The 17,375-nt window shown below is 49.7% G+C and overlaps 1 protein-coding gene across 1 annotated transcript in view; it reads left to right on the top strand.

The window, feature by feature from the left end:
* The window catches only part of LOC144139577 (uncharacterized), a 53,057-nt gene extending 35,988 nt beyond the window's left edge, over window positions 1-17,069 (top strand). The window contains exon 8 of the mRNA XM_077671887.1: window positions 16,395-17,069. Coding sequence (XP_077528013.1) covers window positions 16,395-16,600 — 206 coding nt within the window. The 3' untranslated portion in view covers window positions 16,601-17,069. The remainder of the gene's footprint in view (window positions 1-16,394) is intronic.
* Window positions 17,070-17,375: the final 306 nt, after the last annotated feature.

Here is a 17,375-nt window from a genome sequence, read left to right as displayed (position 1 = left end):
AACAGGTGAAACCTAAAAGGCGACGGCTGTGCGCGCCGTCGCTCAGCCGTCCCGTTGCTGTGCGGCTGTGCGCATTGCTGTGCGCGCCGTCGTTGCTTCGGTTGTCTTTCTTGTTCCTCGCCGCAAAACACACGTGCCCGCCCTGAACGTAGTTAAAGTGACACTGGTTTTAACAGTGCTACAGGCGCTACCAGCTGATAGCGTTACAGGTGAGAGGCAAAGTTAGTGGCGTGGGGTTTAAAACTTAGGGGAATTGGTTCACGCGGTAGCGATAAGAACCCTACCATGCAGTACCAAGGAGTAGCGGCGCCCAGTAAAGTAGCCTCACCGGAATAAGATGCCGAGGTTGAGGCTGGCTATATTTAGTTTTGCTGTAAATAGCACATTTACAGGAAATGTAAATATAGCTTTGAATGTGCTATAACCTATGAAAATTAAAGGCGTTACCATTGATGATAGAAACCTTGAGTCTTAACCTTCACGCAGAGAGAAAAAGGGTCTGCTCGCTCAAACCTATGCTTGACAAACATGTATAAACTAACACCTTTTAGTGCAAATTGTCTATGCTAAAAGCACACAAACACTTCTCGCGCAAGACAGGGGTAGCACTTGGCGAGAAATTAAAACAACTCTCACTGCTACCTTAAAGTATCGTCCACAAAATCAATGGCATATCCCAAAACCTATGACAGAATTACTGGGAATGCAAAATAGCCTTGTGGGCTTAGCTTCGACACTAAACTAGCGCTGAAATTACAACGGTATGAAAACAGCCACCATAAAACAAAGCTCTACCTTTGGCGTTCTCTTTTGCCTTGGTGAATTTAGCAGCGTTTCTTATCAAGTGCTGCACAAAGTCAGTTTCAGGACGTAAATTAAATGAGTAAGTTTTAAATTTTGTGAACTTTACTCCAGGGAGCAGTAAGAACAAACGTAGATAGACGCACGCAGTACAGAGTGGAAACTGATATTTTTATAAAGACTTATGAAAGCGCTAAATTATGCGTTTCAAGCAAAGAAACACACATAAAATCTACTCAACAGGTTGTCATAGGTAATGCAGCAGTATCATTACCTACAAGCAAGCAAAGTTGAGTCTCACCAACACGGTTAAAACTTTGTTAGGCCCAGCAAAGAAAACATGACGTGCGAGACAAGGACGAGAGCGCTGGTACTTGTCTCTAACGTACTTTGTTTTTTTTTTTGCTGCGCCTGGCGAAGTTTCGAAGAAGCATCAACTAGCTCGTAGGAATTCGTTGACACCAACACGTTTTCACATCCTTAATAACGGAATTTATCGAGTGACGAAGTGTGGTATTGTAGGTCGCGTCGCTATACTAAGCTCTAATGAAGAGGGAAATACATGAGGACAGTTTTGTACACAAGCATTTGGTGATTGTTGGAGAGTAATATTTTGTTGTTGTTACTGTTGATGTTGCTTTTGAAATTATCATTGGGTAACTAAACAGATGTAAGTATATAAAGTTTTTAAGCTCTTCATGAAGAAAAAAACCTAGGGCATTCGCGGCAAGCGCAAATATATGTTGTCTTCTCTTCCTGTCCAGAAAACTTAAGCGAGTACTTTTTATAACAGAAGAAGATTAGCCACAATACACGCAAAGCGCTATCATGTTGTACGCAGATGTCTTTGGGAACAGGGTTGTTTTTTATATCAACACAACCCAGCAGCGCTACTGGCTTAGTGTTAGGCCTTTGCAGGTCCAAAAAATTTGAAAGTTGTGAGGTAATTTCACCGTCTGTAACAGAAATGCAGCGCTCTTTTTATTGTGTGGTTCTTAACACGTTTCTCGGGAAATCTGTAGTCTAAAGGTAGCTTTTCATTCACCTTACTATGAGAAATTTGGAAGATGCGTCGGTTACCAAATGCGCCTTTTAACGGGAATGAATGACCAACGATATTTTTTTTTTAAAGAGAATATTGGGGAACAGAAAACCTATTCTATGGCCACGTAGCCAAGACGGAAGAAATTTTCTGCAAGAAACAGAAGTTTACTGCAGCGTACTATTAATCGTCTAGAAATTGGAGGGATGCATGGCGGCTAATGAGCACTCAACACAGTAAACTGCGGTGGATGGCGCCGGGAATAGAATAATGCAATGTTTGCTATGTGAGAAATAATGTTTCGGCGTTACTGCTTCGGTACCACCCCCTCTGATAATGAACATCGGTGATCAAAGAAGAACATTTTGTTCCAGTGAAGACAGGGTGATACACTTTTCCTATCAAGTAAGCTAGCCGTAGAAGCATACAAAATACAGAAGGAAATGCCTATTTCAGTTTTAACTTAGAAAAGACAGCTCGTCCTGGCTAGATGCTGGCGACAACGCAGCAGTAAACAACGCAGAGACCGTGTTTTGTTCCATTACCCCCCTCCCCTCACCGTTTTTTGAGGGCATCGACTCGACGCTGAAATAAAATGGCAGAACATATAATAAAAATTTCGTCATCTTCCGTAGAAAGGCTCCAGACAAACCATGTGGACAAGGTCGGAGCGCGGAAGTATTCCGAAATGTACCAGAGTCACCGTCTGGGACAATGTCGTAAAGGAGTAGGCCAACACGTCACTGAACTCTGTAAGGCCAGAAACACCGTCGCTAAGCTTTTCACTTAGTTCGCTTGGTTGAATTAATGTCCAACCCGACGCAAGGCCGCCTCGGTGAAACTCAGTGTTTCGAAATCGGAGGTTGTATCAACCGGAACCCACCGGATTCTGGTTCATTCTACACAGGCTACCAGGCTGGTGGAGCTTCTCCTCCAGCTATAGCTATCCTTGGGTGTTGGCGTGGATGTAGTTGTCTTGAACGTGTGGTAGCCCGGCGCGTGTATTCGTATCGGCTGTCCACGGCAGATAAGCTCGAATATAGTCATCTGGGTGGTTTCCTCAATCGGTGTAATGTACGCTAACGTGGCTTAAGGGGGGTATGTTGCCCATATCTACATTCAACGTCGGCATGAACAGACCGTATGACCCCGATCACCTTGTTGAGGCGTTCGTTTACTGCGTTAGTCTGTGGCTGGTATGTCGTTGCTTTCGGGCTATCCGTATTGCTCTACCGTAGGACATTTTGCATGAGCTCGGCAGTGAATGCCGTACCACGAACCATGATTAGAACTCAAGGACTTCATGTCATAGCAGAACTTTGTGAATGAATAATATTGCGACTTTTTCAGCAGTCCACCTTGGAAGAGTGGTGGGCACTACGAAGCGCATCATGTAGTCGGTTGCTACAACATTTCACCTGTTAATGGCTCGTGACACGCTGAACAGGATGAGAAAGTCGTTCCGCTCTGTTGGAAGGGCCGCGATGGTACTTCGGTGGACTGGAGCCGTACGGCGGGCATCGTAGGCGGCGTTTTCCGCCGCTGGCAATACCTCTAGCTCTGAATTTAGTGGGCGACGTCTGATGTAGTGCGGGGCCAGTAGTAGGCTATCTTGATCTTTCCGTGCATGCGTGGCATGCCGAAGTCCCGAATGGCGAGTCGTCGTGGCACCCTCCCATAAGTTTGTGTCGGAGGCAGGTGGGAATGACAGAGGTACGTCGTAATCGTCGTATTGTCGAAGATCTTCACTAGCACCGAATATTTAAGGCAAAATGCGGAAGAGTTAAGCGCACATTTTCATGACACGGTGGCGCTGCGTCCTCCGAAGTACTCGATCATGACGCGCCACTAGTGGTCGACTCGCTGTGGGCGGCTGGGTTGCTTTCGGTCGCGGTTCCGAGTAACTTGGCGTCTGTGTCGGCACTTGAGGCGGCGGGACGATTGTGGCGTGTGACAGGCTGTCAGCGTCTAATTCTTTTCTGCCACTTGAAACCGGTGGTAAAGTCGAAGGCATGCCACCGCAGGCTCCGTCGTCAAAAACGGCCAGCGAGGTCCTTCAAATTTGCGATGCTACACAGCGCATAGTGGTTCGTGACCACGTTGAAAGGCCTGCCGTACACGTATTGGCGAAAGTTATGAATGGCGCTGATTATGAGGAGGCACTTCTTTTCAGAAGCCGCATAATTCCTTTCTTCTTTTCATATACGGTGGCTGGCATTACAGATTAATTCGTCACTAATATACACCCATCGTAGACATTTATAAGGAGCCACTTACTAGAACGCTTCTCCTAGCCCAGGTGTTGTTTAGGTGCCTTAAACACCGCAATCAATCAATCAATCAATCAATCAATCAATCAATCAATCAATCAATCAATCAATATATCAATCAATCAATCAATCACTCAATCAATCAATCAATCAATTTGTTCTAAGCTGTGGTGCTTCTTTTTCAGGACCGCAGCCACGCCTATCTCACTAACGTCTTTGGGCTCTTCTTTCTCGGGGTACTCCTCTAAATTGGCTAGCACATGCGGGCACTGTAGGCGATTTGAGACTCGCAGAAAACATTCTTTAGCTCTTCCTCCAAGCAGAACAGAACACTGTCTTTAGACAGGTACCCGGAGGGCTCGGCGATTTTTGCGAAGTTTTGGACGAAGCGTTGATAGTGCGCGCACGGTCTGAGGAACCTTCGGACACCTTTATTCCCTTTAACCTCGGAGAGCTGGCGTTGGGTTAGGCTTTTTCCAGGGTAGGCAGGACTTGCTCGTGGTTGAAGACGTCACCAGAAAGCTTTACTCGTCGGATGCAAACTGGCACTTTTTAGGCTTCAGCGTTAATACTGATGTTCCGATTGCATTAACTACCTACTCCACCTTTGCGAGGTGCTCTTCGAAGCTTGGGGTGCACAGGACCACGTGGCCCACTTAGACGAGGCAGGTGTGCGATTAGAGAACTGCAAGCACAGTGGTGATGACTCTTGTGATCGTTGCTGGTGTCGAGCACACAAAAAACCGCATCAGCACTGGTACGTTACGTTGGGCGTTATTATCACCGTTTTTCACAGTCCTTCTCGTCCCCTTCGATTAGTCAGTACCTGGTTTTCAGGTTCATCGACAAGGAATACTTGGCATGGGAAAGGCGCTCTGTGGCGTCGTCGATTCGTTGGAGAGGGTATACTACTTATTCCTGGTTTTATTTTGCCATCGGCAGTCAATGCGTAACCTTAAGTGGCCATCTCGTTTCTTCACGAGTAAAGCCTGGGTAGCCTAGGGACGTTTGGAGGTCTTTATGATGTCGCCGCTCAGAATGCCGTCACCTTTCGTCCGGATAGCCTCGCCTTGGTGTGAAGACTCCGTAAGGTGACAGTCGCATATTTCGGACGCCAGCTTCGACGATTATTCGGCGCTTTACTAGGGGCTTCTGACAAAGCATCGCAGTCTACAAAAAACCGTCGCGTGGCGCTATAGCGAAGCCTTCAAATTTTTTCAGTTTTTCTTTTGGTAGTCCCGGATTTGTGTTTAACGCGGCACCAGATTCGGGCCGGAAGTTGACAACGGCGATGAAGTTACTTTCTTCCTGGGTTGCTTCGTCCAGGATTGCAATAAAAAGGCCTTGTTTATGTGTTTATATTCCTCTGTGAGATTTCGGTCCAGCACTTAGGTTTGTCCTTGCTTCAAGATCACAATACCTGTTTCAACGGATACAGGAAATTTCCGAAGCAAGCTGTGGTCACTCTCCACGATAGCTTCTCTGTCAGGAGCTCCATCTTGAAAGTAAACAGGTATCTTCAGGCTTCAATGGGGAGGGCGGGTGAGGTGGTCAGCGTATATTCTAGGAAAAGTGCGTTATTCTGCGTTTGGCTTACTCGTCATGACCCGAACGCCCGACTTGACCTACAAATCGATAATAGCACAGTTGTAGGTCAAAAATGCGGTTCCCAGAATTACGTTGCGACCAGTAAGCATTATGACGAACGCAGCAGGGTACACGGGGCCGTATGTGGAGGCGCGCCGTACAGGTTTCACTAGGCCTGACTAGATGACCTCCTGCTTTGCGTATGCCCGGTCCAGCACAACATGCCCTAGGCTTATTCAGTTCTGGAGCGAATGCGCTGCTCTTCACTGTATAGTAGGCTCCCGTGACTATTATTGCAACCACGTCAAGCCCGCCGATGGATGGGTGTTCAGTGGCTTTGGAGTTTTGGGTTTGTTAGGGCGTTGTATGATGGCTGGTAGAGGTAATATCCGGGAGCAACGCTCTGTCATCATCGTCCCCATGTTAATGGCGCATTGGGTGATATTCAGTAGGTATCCCGCGTTGTCGCTGTGGTGTGGTCGTGTCATGTCGAGGCCAGATCCCCCCTTCTGGCTGTGGGAGTCTCGAGAATCTTGGTCTTCAATGCATCGTTGTGTCATAGGAGTGTTTTCGTTTTTGCTATTCTGCAACTTCACCTCCATATGCTCTTGTATTTAGGTTCCTCTTCTTGGGATGATGCACCTTTCCCGTGCGAACTCGGGTTGCTGCCGCGACTCGTGCATCTGTGTACGAACGGCGAAAGCGAGCAGCTGATGCGCGGTGGTTTACGGCTGGTGTTCGACAGCTACTCTTGATCCCACTCGGTCGTTGGCCTCGCAAGGGGCGTGTTGCGTGGCCGAAGAAACCTCGCAAGCCGAGTTTTTAGTAAGGCCAGCGACGGAAGATGAGTATCTTTAGCACAGCAGTCGGTGATATGGAGTTCGCCACACTTCTGTTTTCCAAGGAGTTGGGTTTTAAGAGGAGGTAGTATTTTGGATACCCTGCAAATTGGCTTTCCTTTAGGAAATAGTTTCTAGCCCCGTTCATTTATATTATATTGACCTTAAACCTGCCATGGCCTTGCGAGAGCGGGTATTGTTTCCCACCTCATTTTTCTTTTTTGTTTGGGGGAGGGGGGAGGAGGTAGTGGGGGAACACATAATTTTGAAAATGATTTGAGCAGGTGGTTCGGCAAGGGACGTTTGGCTTCGGTATTAGGTGGTGTCGTGACGACGAAAACCAGGAGCATCCGGACCTCAAACGGCAATGGCGCATGCGACTGCGTGGCGTTCGTGGTATTCCGACAAGGCAAAGTACCCAGTGCATGTTGCACTACTCGCACTACATCTGTTAGACCAACAGCTTGGGGGGTGGGGTCATCGTCGTTGAAATATCTTTTTCATCCCTCTACGTACTACGTCCGGGATTTTCTTTGCAGGCTTTCCACCTTATTGCAGTCACGTGGACGTCGTTTGTCGCAATCGCACTCAATTTAGGATTATGCCGTATTGATCTCATGTCGAGAGTGTTTTCCATAGCTGCGGCACGAGACAGGAATTTGGGAGCAGTTTTTGGTGGGCTGCGAACGAGGATAGCGAAAATTGCTTGCTTGGCATCCAGCATCAAAAACCGCTTTTTTTATCTGCGCTCGCCTCTGGATCATCTTAGTGTTGAAAGCACTCACAAAAGAGGCACGAAGGTAGAAAAAAAAGACGATACGGCGCTAACTCACCCCAATTTGTTTTCTGGAATAAACACAAATGTATACCGACAACGTCTCACTGGGAGATAAAAATCATGAAAGCAGCTTTTACAGGGAATATACAGAATGTATATGAGCGACTTTTGATATCTTATGGTTTCACTGTTTCAAAACTTTTCCCCTTCGACTGTCACGTATACCCCAGATTGTGTGTATACCCTCTAAAAGTTTCTTCCAAACTTTTTATTTTGGCAAAATGAGCGCACCACGTGAGATGTTGTCGGTATATATTCGCGTTTCTTTTCAATAAATGCAAGGTTTTGAGTTATCACAATATCGTCACTTTTTACCACCTTCGTTCCTGTTTTGTGAGCGATTTGAACACGAAGATCAACAGTTACATACTAGCCCAATTGTGCATTCTACTGCAGTAATCCTCTGGGTTAGTGCGATGAAACAAGTTGTTCATCTTTTAAATGATGATGATGACCCCTTTGTTGGCGTGCCGGGTGCGCGTTTGGAGCAAAACCTCCGCTCTTTCTTTTCGCACGACGGTAGTACATGTCGTCAGGAAACTCGTGTTTTAGTAGAGTACAGATCGTCATGGGGCTCTCGTGGTTCCCGAAATGGATTCGAGCGGCATAATCAAAATTACAAAATACTTGACTGAAAGTTCCTTCGTCTCCGCAGCTGTTGAAAGTCCGCACGTGGTTTTGTTTTTCGAACGCTCCTCAGGGTGATTAGCGGAACGATGGCGGTTGCCGGGGATTTTTGAGGATGATGGGAGTAGTTGATTCTTGCACCATGATTCAGGTGTCGGCGGGCTATCTCGTAGTTCTTTCAGGCGGAAGAGCAAACTCGACAGGTACCCCTTGCAGTAAGCGGCTGGCTAGACATGAGCTGGCTTGTGGGCTTCCAGAGGGAATGGGGAGCACAGAGTGCGTACCACAGCCTCTACAATATGCAACGTAGCTGAGGAGCACGCAGGTTTGTTCAAGGAACAAAACTCATTCGACGGAATTGTGTTCCGGGCGCCACAGGTGGCTTCCGCAGGCGAGTGTTGGAGCGTCAATTTAATACCCCAATTTTTTCCTTGCCAGGCTGGCACAATTAAGAAGGTTCTTAAAATAGCGGTCGTGCTATGCAGTACGACCGCCACATTGTTAGCTCGGCCAATGCGAACTGCGCTGACGGGACGTGGATACCGATGGATACGCTACGAAAGACAATCCGCGGGACGCAAGGCAGGAATTGCGGACACTTTTCCAAGACGCCACAATCTGAAGTCGTTTCCGTGACTGACATCATTCGACAAGAGGCGAACCAGCACTGGGGAGGTCTACGCCGCCCGAAGCAAAGCGTTACCTTAAGTCACAACCTACACCACACCCATTACAGGGGAGGCCTATTTTAAGGGATCGGGCGGTCGGCTTCTCCTGTCGTGTTCCTTGTAGCATTATGTAGTCACGGTACTTAAACACTGGGATAGTCGTTTTTCAACGCCTCGCGCTAAATGGTAACTCGTAGTAAAAGAACACACCGGGACACTTGTTTTTCAACGCCTCGGGCTAAAACTTTTCATCTCAGTGGAAAAAACGCGTACTAAAAGAATACACCGGACAGTCATTCTCCAGCGTCTTGGTCTAGAATGCTTCGTGCTTCCAATACACGAGACTTACAGCCAGGCTGTGTACCTGCATCCCCAACCGCTTCACCTCCGTGGAGAAAAACACCATTGCGCAAGAACCCACTCATACGCTGCATGCTTCACCCCTTACCAGGTTTAACGTTAGTGGAGATGGCCCGGAGTTTTTCGCGCTCCCGGCCCTGCTGCAGTTCTTCGACAGGAGGTCCCACCGTACCACGGTACAACTTCGCCTGACTGACCACCTGCAGTGAAGAAAATGGCACCCCGCCAGACCAAAGTATGATGAACCCCCATCACCGCCCGCTCTATATACATCCCGTACAAGCGACTGGAACTGCAAAGTTTTTTTCCGTGAACATCGTCCGTTACCAGGTCAGCGCACCAAAGAGGTCGACCATTACTTGAACCTTAGCAGGTGTGCCCCAGCGTGTGTCAACTGCGCACAGACGCCTTAACTATTCAAACGACACCGCCGGCGCAGCAACGCTTACTACAGGCGTTGAAGGTCCCCCAGCCCACTTAGGGGAAACTGAAATCAGCGTCTTATGTAGGTGAAGTTGGTCTTCGGCGAAAAAAGGAAACCCTCGAAAGGCGCAACGACGCACCAAAGCCCCAGAATTACGACTCGCCCTCAGCCCAACGACCCGATTTAACCTTAACATGACACCCCATAGGTGATGCTTGCATTACTAAGAGAGAGAGAGAGAGAAAAGACTTTATTGAATTTTCGCCTGCAGGAGGGACGAGGAAAGGCTCCGCGGAGCCACCCCGTCTCTCGACGCTGCCTAGGGCGTCCTCGAAGCATTGCCCCGCAGGCGTCCGCCAGTTCGGCGCGCGAGGGGCCTTCGGGGATGTCCCCTCGAGGCCTCCGTCGGCGCCTCCCCGGGCTTCTGCCTGGCGAGAGCCGCCTCGAGCTGCTGGACGGCTTGCAGCTGCTCCGTCAGGTCCGACGATGCAACCGCTCGTGCGATGGGATCCGGCAGCCGCCCCTGTGGCGCGGCCGCTTCCGTTGGGTAGCGAGAACAGTCCCATAGGATGTGGGTCAGAGTTGCTCTGGCACTCGCGCACACACTGCACACGTCACTTTCATAAATGTCTGGGCACACGTGGCGCGCGAGCGCCGGCGTGATTACCGATCTGGTCTGCAACTGCCGGAAGAGCACTGCCTGCGCCCTCGTCAGTCCCGGGTGGGGTTGCGGCATAGTCCGACGTTTGAGCCGATACCAGCTCAGGACCTCGGCATACTCGACGAGGGGCTCCTGCTGTTCGATGTCCTGGCAGCCGTCATCGCCTTGCGGTTCTCCGTCCCTCGGTGCCGCTGAGCCGGGGGGGATCCCGGTGGTGGTGGAGGGGGCCACCGGGCGAGCCGCCGCGCGGTTGGTGAGCGCGCGCGCGGCGGCGTCCGCCGTCTCGTTGCGGTTGGGGTGGCCGCTGCTGCCTGCTTCCCGCGTGTCCGTGTGCGCCGGGAACCACCTCAGGTGGGTGGCCGGCACCGTGTCTCTCACTGCACTACACTGCACCACGCGCACTGCACTGGTACACACTCTGTTGCGGGTGAAGTTCATGATGGCCGAGCGGGAGTCGCTCAGTATCGTTGTGCATTGCGGGTCCGTTAGCGCGAGCGCGATCGCGACTTCTTCCGCGTGCCGCGCGGACGGCGCGCGGACGCTGCACGCACTGTGCACTTCACCGTTAGTGGCTTTCACCACCACCGCAGCGTAGGTGTTGGGTCTGTCCGGGTATCTGGCCGCGTCCAGGAACAGGGCGCCGGTGTCGTCGGCGTATGTTTCCGTGAGGACCCTGGCCCGGGCGGCCCGGCGTTCTTGGTTTCGCTCCGGATTCACGTTCCGAGGTAGCGGGGGGATCTTCAGTCTTCGCAAGGTTTCGGCCGGCAGGCTTCGCGAGTCGGCCGCCGCAGCCGCCCGTTCCCCGAGTCCCAGCCGTTCGAGGATGTGACGGCCGGTCTTCGTGGTCGAGAGGCGCTCGAGCTGGGCCGCGCGCTGGGCCTCGCCGATCTCCTCTAGGGTGTTGTGAATGCCGAGCTCCAGTAGCCGCTCGGTACTGGCGCTGTTCAGGAGGCCCAGCGCTGCCTTGTAGGTCTTCCGTATGGCTGCATTTATCCTGTCTCGTTCTTGCGTCTTCCAGAAATGGAACGCCCCCACGTATGCCACGTGGCTGATGGCGAATGATTGGACTAGCCTCAGCAGGCTCGCCTCCTTCATCCCGTTGTGCCTTGTCGCCACTCGCTTGATGAGGCGGGTGGCGGCTCCGAGCTTTGTGATCGTTCGGTCGACCGTGGCACCGTTGTACCGGTTCCCCTCGATGATCATGCCGAGTACCCGGAGCGCCTTCACTTTGGGGATGATCGTGCCGTCTTTCGTCCGCACCGTGATTGCTGCGGAGTCTTCTTCCGCCCTCTTGCGGTACGCGCCTGGCGGGGGGATGATCAGTAGTTCGGACTTCTGTGGGGAGCACGCGAGGCCAGTGTCCCCCAGGTGATCTTCGATAGCTTCCACCGCCGTCTGCAGAGTCGACTCGATGTGGCCGTCGCTGCCCCCGGGGACCCACAGGGTGATGTCGTCCGCGTAGATGGTGTAGCGGACCTGCGGGATCTCCGAGAGCCGGTTGGCCACCCCGATCATGACGATGTTGAACAGCAACGGCGAGATCACCGAGCCTTGGGGGGTCCCGACGCTGCCCGTCTTTTTCAGCGGTAGTTCCAGGTCTCCGGCCTGGATCATTACGGTCCTCTCCGATAAGAAGTCCCGGATGTAGTTGTACGTTCTCCTGCCCATGCCCAGCCGCGAGACCTGCGCCAAGATGGCGGAGTGGCGCACCTTGTCGAAGGCGCTCTGTAGGTCGAGGCCCAGCACCGCCCTGTTGTCGCGGGTGGGGGCGGACACTTCGAGTATCTCGTGTTGCAGCAGTATCATCGCGTCCTGGGTGCTGAGCCTCTCCCGAAACCCCAGCATGGTGTCGGGGTAGAGCCCTTCCGTTTCCAAGTAGCGTTGCCATCTATTCATTAGCACGTGCTCCAAGACCTTCCCTACGCACGAGGTGAGGGAGATCGGGCGCAGGTTCTCGATGCCGGGTGGCTTACCGGGCTTCGGGATCAGGACCGTCTTGGCCGTTTTCCACTGTCGGGGCAGCGTGCCCGCGTGCCAGCAGCGGTTGAAGTAGTCCGTGAGGGCCGCAACGGCTCCGTCGCTTAGGTTCCTCAGGGCTTTGTTGGTTACCAGTGACGAATAACCGACATTACCCAGCCCGACTTAACCACGATGATGACAGCGACATGTAGCGAGCGGTTATCATCATGCACCAGCCGAGATACGACTCGCCGACGCACGGGAAACTCGCAGTGCGACGTGCTGCTATACATGAACGGCATTGACTTGGTCGCTGAATTAGACACCGGATCCGGCTACTTAGTCAGCGGATCTCACTCGGGCAAGCTGAAGAGAGCTGCATCCAGCTGGGGTGGTCCATATATCCGCACAGCTGGAGGCCACCGCATTCCACCAAGTGGAACCTCCATACAGCGCGTCACGCTAAATGACCCCACGAACCGCACTGCTTCTATCATACTTCCAAGCTGTTCCAATGGCGTAATTATCGGAATGCACTTTGTGAAGGACAACGGTGCTATTATTGATCTGCAGCCTAAGTCTGTGCGTTTCTCCGACACGACACCATGAAGTCGAGCCAAGCTTAGAACGGTCTGCTGGCTCAAGGATTACCGATGAACATGTCGCCCTGCCGCCCCATGCAAGCGTGACGGTCGCCCTCACTACCAAAGTGGTACGCCTGACGCCTACGCAATTGTGGAAAGTGAGCAGAGTTTGCTTCTCCAGTGAGGTGTCTCTGTCGCAAGACGCACTGGGCACTGGAAGCGATGAAAATTCTTAGTTGTGGTCACAAGTTTCCCCGAGGAGTATCAGTGCTTCAACAAGGGTGCTGCAATTGCGTTTCTTAAAAATAAACGTACTCCGCAAGTATTGCGATCGAGTTCACCAACGTTTAGCACCTGCCCGACAAAGCCTCGGCTCTCAGTTTTCTTCGGCGTTATTATGGCGTTATCACAAGAAAGACAGGAATCCTTACGCTCTCTGCTACACCGCTACAGTGTCTGTTTTTGAAGACGTCCAAACCATGCCAGAGGCCATGGAGGAGCACCGAAGCATCGAAAGGACAGAACCATCAAAGGGTGAAATGACGAACCATCATCAAAGCACCTAGTCAGCGCAGACGCGCTTTGAAAAATTAAGAAGAGATATTACTTGCCCAGAGTTACATCAGAAGTCGCCAGTTAAGCTCGGAGCAGCCGTGAGTGGTAGCGGGTAAAAACGTTACTGACCAGACCCCCCAGATGGCTTCAGCCACCGGCATACCTTTGTAGCCTTCTCAAGAGATTCAAATTGGCCTTTTGTGTCAGTTTTCTACGTCACCAGCGGCTAACAAGTGAATTGTATTAGGCAGAGACTATACGACGTGCTACGCTAAGACTGCTGCTCTTTCCTGAGCAAAATTCATCAACTTTCATCAATCATCAAAATTCTGCATCAACCAAACTGCGCTGCAACACAGAGCCCCTCGAGTACTAATTATGAATCAAGGAACAGCAATTCCTGTAGACCTCCTGTAAGGTGTCCTATACTTCCTATGTCCTATACTATACTATACTTCAGTGGACCTCGACTATGGGGTATCACCCCACAGACGAGACGGAATAACAGAACGGCCGAACGACACGGTTGGGGAATATGCTGTATAAGTACGTCAACGTCGAACATAAGATCTCGGACAAAATTCACCTTTACTTCGCGTTCCCGTTAATACTGCTATCCAGGAAACCATGCAGATTGCTCCTTTTAAGATTGCCTACGCTCGACAGCCGATGATGATGTTCGACGCCATGCCGGCATATGAAAAACGACGACTGCAACGCCCATGTGCAATCGTACGTACAGCGTGCGCAGAAGGCGCGAAGCCTGCCGGCGTACGTACTACCGACCAGCAGCTTCTGGTTGTCGAACGCTACAACCTCCGAAGCCGGGACACCGTATTCCAGCCGGGTGATCTTGTGCGCGTTCTGACTGCAACTCAACTACGCGCACTGAGTGACAAACTCAGGCGACTTCACTTCAGGCCCTGTTGAATTCAAGCACGTGTTGGCTATCTACGAGGTTGTCCCTGTCTTGACTCATGCTAACCAAGCCGACGCATGCGCCATGAAAGTCGTCCGTGTGGTTCGCCTCAAGCTTTACACAAGATAGAGGACCCTTTTATTGTTTGGGATATCGTTTTATCTTCAGCACGGGTCGATTCCTTTTTCAGCCGCAGTAATGCTGCTAACTATAACTTCTCGTTTGTTCACTTTGCCATTGTTTACAGCATCGGGCCACGGTTAAAACACGGAGTTTTTTTTGGGTACAAAAATAACGGTTCGCACTTCACTCCAGAAACCAGCCCGCGTTAGATTAAATATCCCACTAAGTAGGGCGCACTCCATGGTGTGGCGGTGAAAGAGTCCAGGTTCTCGGTGGCTGTTGGTAGATTGGCACAGGAGCACCACGTGGCACAGTTGAGGAAGGTGATTTAATGCGCGGTCGGCGACCAACTAGAAGACACGGGTGCCACTGCAGACGGACTGGGTCTTCGAGCGGGCTGACGGCAGCCACAGGAGATCATGGCTACCGCATCGTTGCAGGCTTCCTTCCGAAACATGGCTAATTCTAATCCAGCCTCCTTCGTCACTAGTGGTGTTAGTGGTACCAGAAGGTATGGCTCAAACCCACTCAGGGGGATTGGCCAGAAAAGGGGGCTCACCGAGACAAACTGTAGACTCAGGAATTGAAGAAATACATGTAACGAATGAATTTAAAGTAGGCGTTTAGGGAATATATAAACATAACACCAATAACGTGCCTATGAGACGTAGCACCAGAAAGGGTTAAAACCAATATAGAATCAAATCGTAGAAAATGTAAAGAAGAGAACAAAAAAACGATGACAGAGCAGTAAAGAAATAAAACAAGCAGAGAAAGTGGTAAATGAGAGGCAGTGGGCGGGAAGGCAATCACAGCGATGATGATAGATGTTGGGATATTTTCTTTTTCTTCTCGGTCACATAGCCACAAAGGGCGATGGTATACGGTCTGTCATCCCATCTTTTTGTCCACGTCCTCAACATCGAAGCCTGTCTGTCGCGCACACTACCGATGTCTTCAGCGTCATCACAATGCTCCAATCATGAGAATGTTGGGTGAAACAAAACACTGCCAAAACAATTCTACAAAAATGAAACATTAAAGCCATACCCAAATGAACGGGCGCAAACACTTCTAGAATAATCTTGGATAAGAATGTTTGTTAGTTAAAGTCGTGCTAATAAAGTCCTAATTTCGTTTAAATGAAGTTACAAGTGAAGCGCGTTTCTAATATTTCGTATGCCCCGCAGGCTATTGAATTTTACAGGAAGATTGTATCACCCTGTCATTGCATGGACTATAATGTACGTATTATTTCGCTAATATTGTAGATATTAATTGATGTTTCTAAAATAGGAATGTCGAAAAATAAATGCTCGCAAGCGAACACCGCGGCGTGTTTTTCGCCGACACTCGCTTTGGCACGTCGATTAGGTTTCCCCTCCTTTCCTGGTTGTGTATTCTTTCGAGTTCCTAGCGAAGCACAAGTTGGATCGAACAAACGTTTCTTCCTTTTAGAAACTGGCGACAACCTTTCCTACATGACAATATTCACCGCAAAACGCACCATATAAAGTATGTAAGGTCACCTTAAAAATGTGCGAATACGACCACAGAGGAACCCTTTGAGCCTCGTCGCTTTGTACAGCATTGTTGTCGTTATTAGACTGAAATTATGTTTCTATAGTTGTTGAGTGGGTAATTGAGCATGTCAGTTCAGGACACTCTTCTTGCCACAAATACCGAAGGAAAACCCAGAATGGCAATTCTGCAACACCTGTGTTGGTGAGGCATTCCTGATTTGGTGTTAGGATAATTATGCATTCTTAATACTGTATGATAGAGATAATATTTGGCTAACACCCCGGGCGTGGATTCGCTCCTAAACGCAACATATTTGGGAACATTTATTATATAACTGCATGCATTACACTAGAAGACGTAAATAAAGAACATCGTGATTGATGAAAGTACAAACCCTTATTAGAGAAAATGGGTGTAACAAAATTTAATCGCTGAGTATATTGGGTAGATTCTTTCAATCGTGCAAGTGCCACACAGCCTTTGAGGGTTCTAGCAGATACTTGTTTGGGTACTGTCTATTTTATGTGAAAAGGTAGTGAGATTGTAGGTAGAAGGTTTTCTGTGTTGATGCTTCAGATACTTTCAATGCGAGCCAGCATTTTTTTCGTTACAGGGCTCGGGACGCACATCCTGGAATGCTCTTTTGCTGTATCAGCTTACCACGTGGGTGACGACGGTGAAGAGCTACGTGGGAAACCAGCAACGATCACGCGGTTGTCACCTAGTTGGACGCCGATTGCGGACCTGGTGTTAGAGCAGCACCAATATACAGGAATTAAAGGCTGCCAAAACATTATTAACCTCTCGCAAGACGGATGAGTCGGCGAATAACTTGGAAACAATGCCACAATGTTCTTTTTGTAACCATATCATTCCTGTCTCAAACTATGCGCCCCTAAACTGACACACAATCGTATGCACTACACGTGTCCACTCGTGTCCTTTTTTTCCTCAACCGGTCGACATTAGGACAATGGCAGCCGCCTTTCACTCACCATAAGAAGCCATGCTAGTTCTGCAAGCATGTAATCCTAATTATGTGTTTATATGTAACAAGCATGTTACATGTCCCTTTAATTAAAAACACTTGCATTGTGTTATCAAGTAATCTGGTAATAGAAATGGAGCCTTTCATATGTCTCTGATTTGTCGCTACCACTGCCACGAAGAAATTAGTAAATATATAGCCGGTTTTGGAAACAGGTGATAGATAATTTATGAATGATCTGCAGTTCTTGGCCATTCTTCTGTGCGCTGGACCAATAGAACTCTGGAAATAAAAAAATAAACTGGCATATTGGTTTGTGTCTTGTGTATTGTGACCGTTTTTCGTTGACAAAGCACCACTTTTATTCGTTTGTCACGCAAACGGGCTCAAAATGTCGCGGATGATGTTAGTGAAAACAGAGAGAAATTGCTCCTTCCTACCAACCATTCACACCAAATTGGACGCTCTGTGGCAGATCGAGAAGAACATACAGCAGGTAGAACGAACACTGCGTAGGTTCAGACTAACAGTGGCTACCCTAGGACGGCAGCCGTATGGCCTTTAAACAAGAACCAGGCAGTCGACCCCCATCAGCTAAAGTATTCA

Source organism: Haemaphysalis longicornis, unplaced genomic scaffold (assembly GCF_048455015.1).
Source record: "Haemaphysalis longicornis isolate Haplotype H1 unplaced genomic scaffold, Haemaphysalis longicornis Haplotype H1 scaffold_5, whole genome shotgun sequence".
In the NCBI taxonomy this organism is placed as follows: Eukaryota; Metazoa; Arthropoda; class Arachnida; order Ixodida; family Ixodidae; genus Haemaphysalis; species Haemaphysalis longicornis.
The sequence above is the reverse complement of the archived record's forward strand: the minus strand, read 5'-3'. Positions and strand labels throughout refer to the sequence as shown.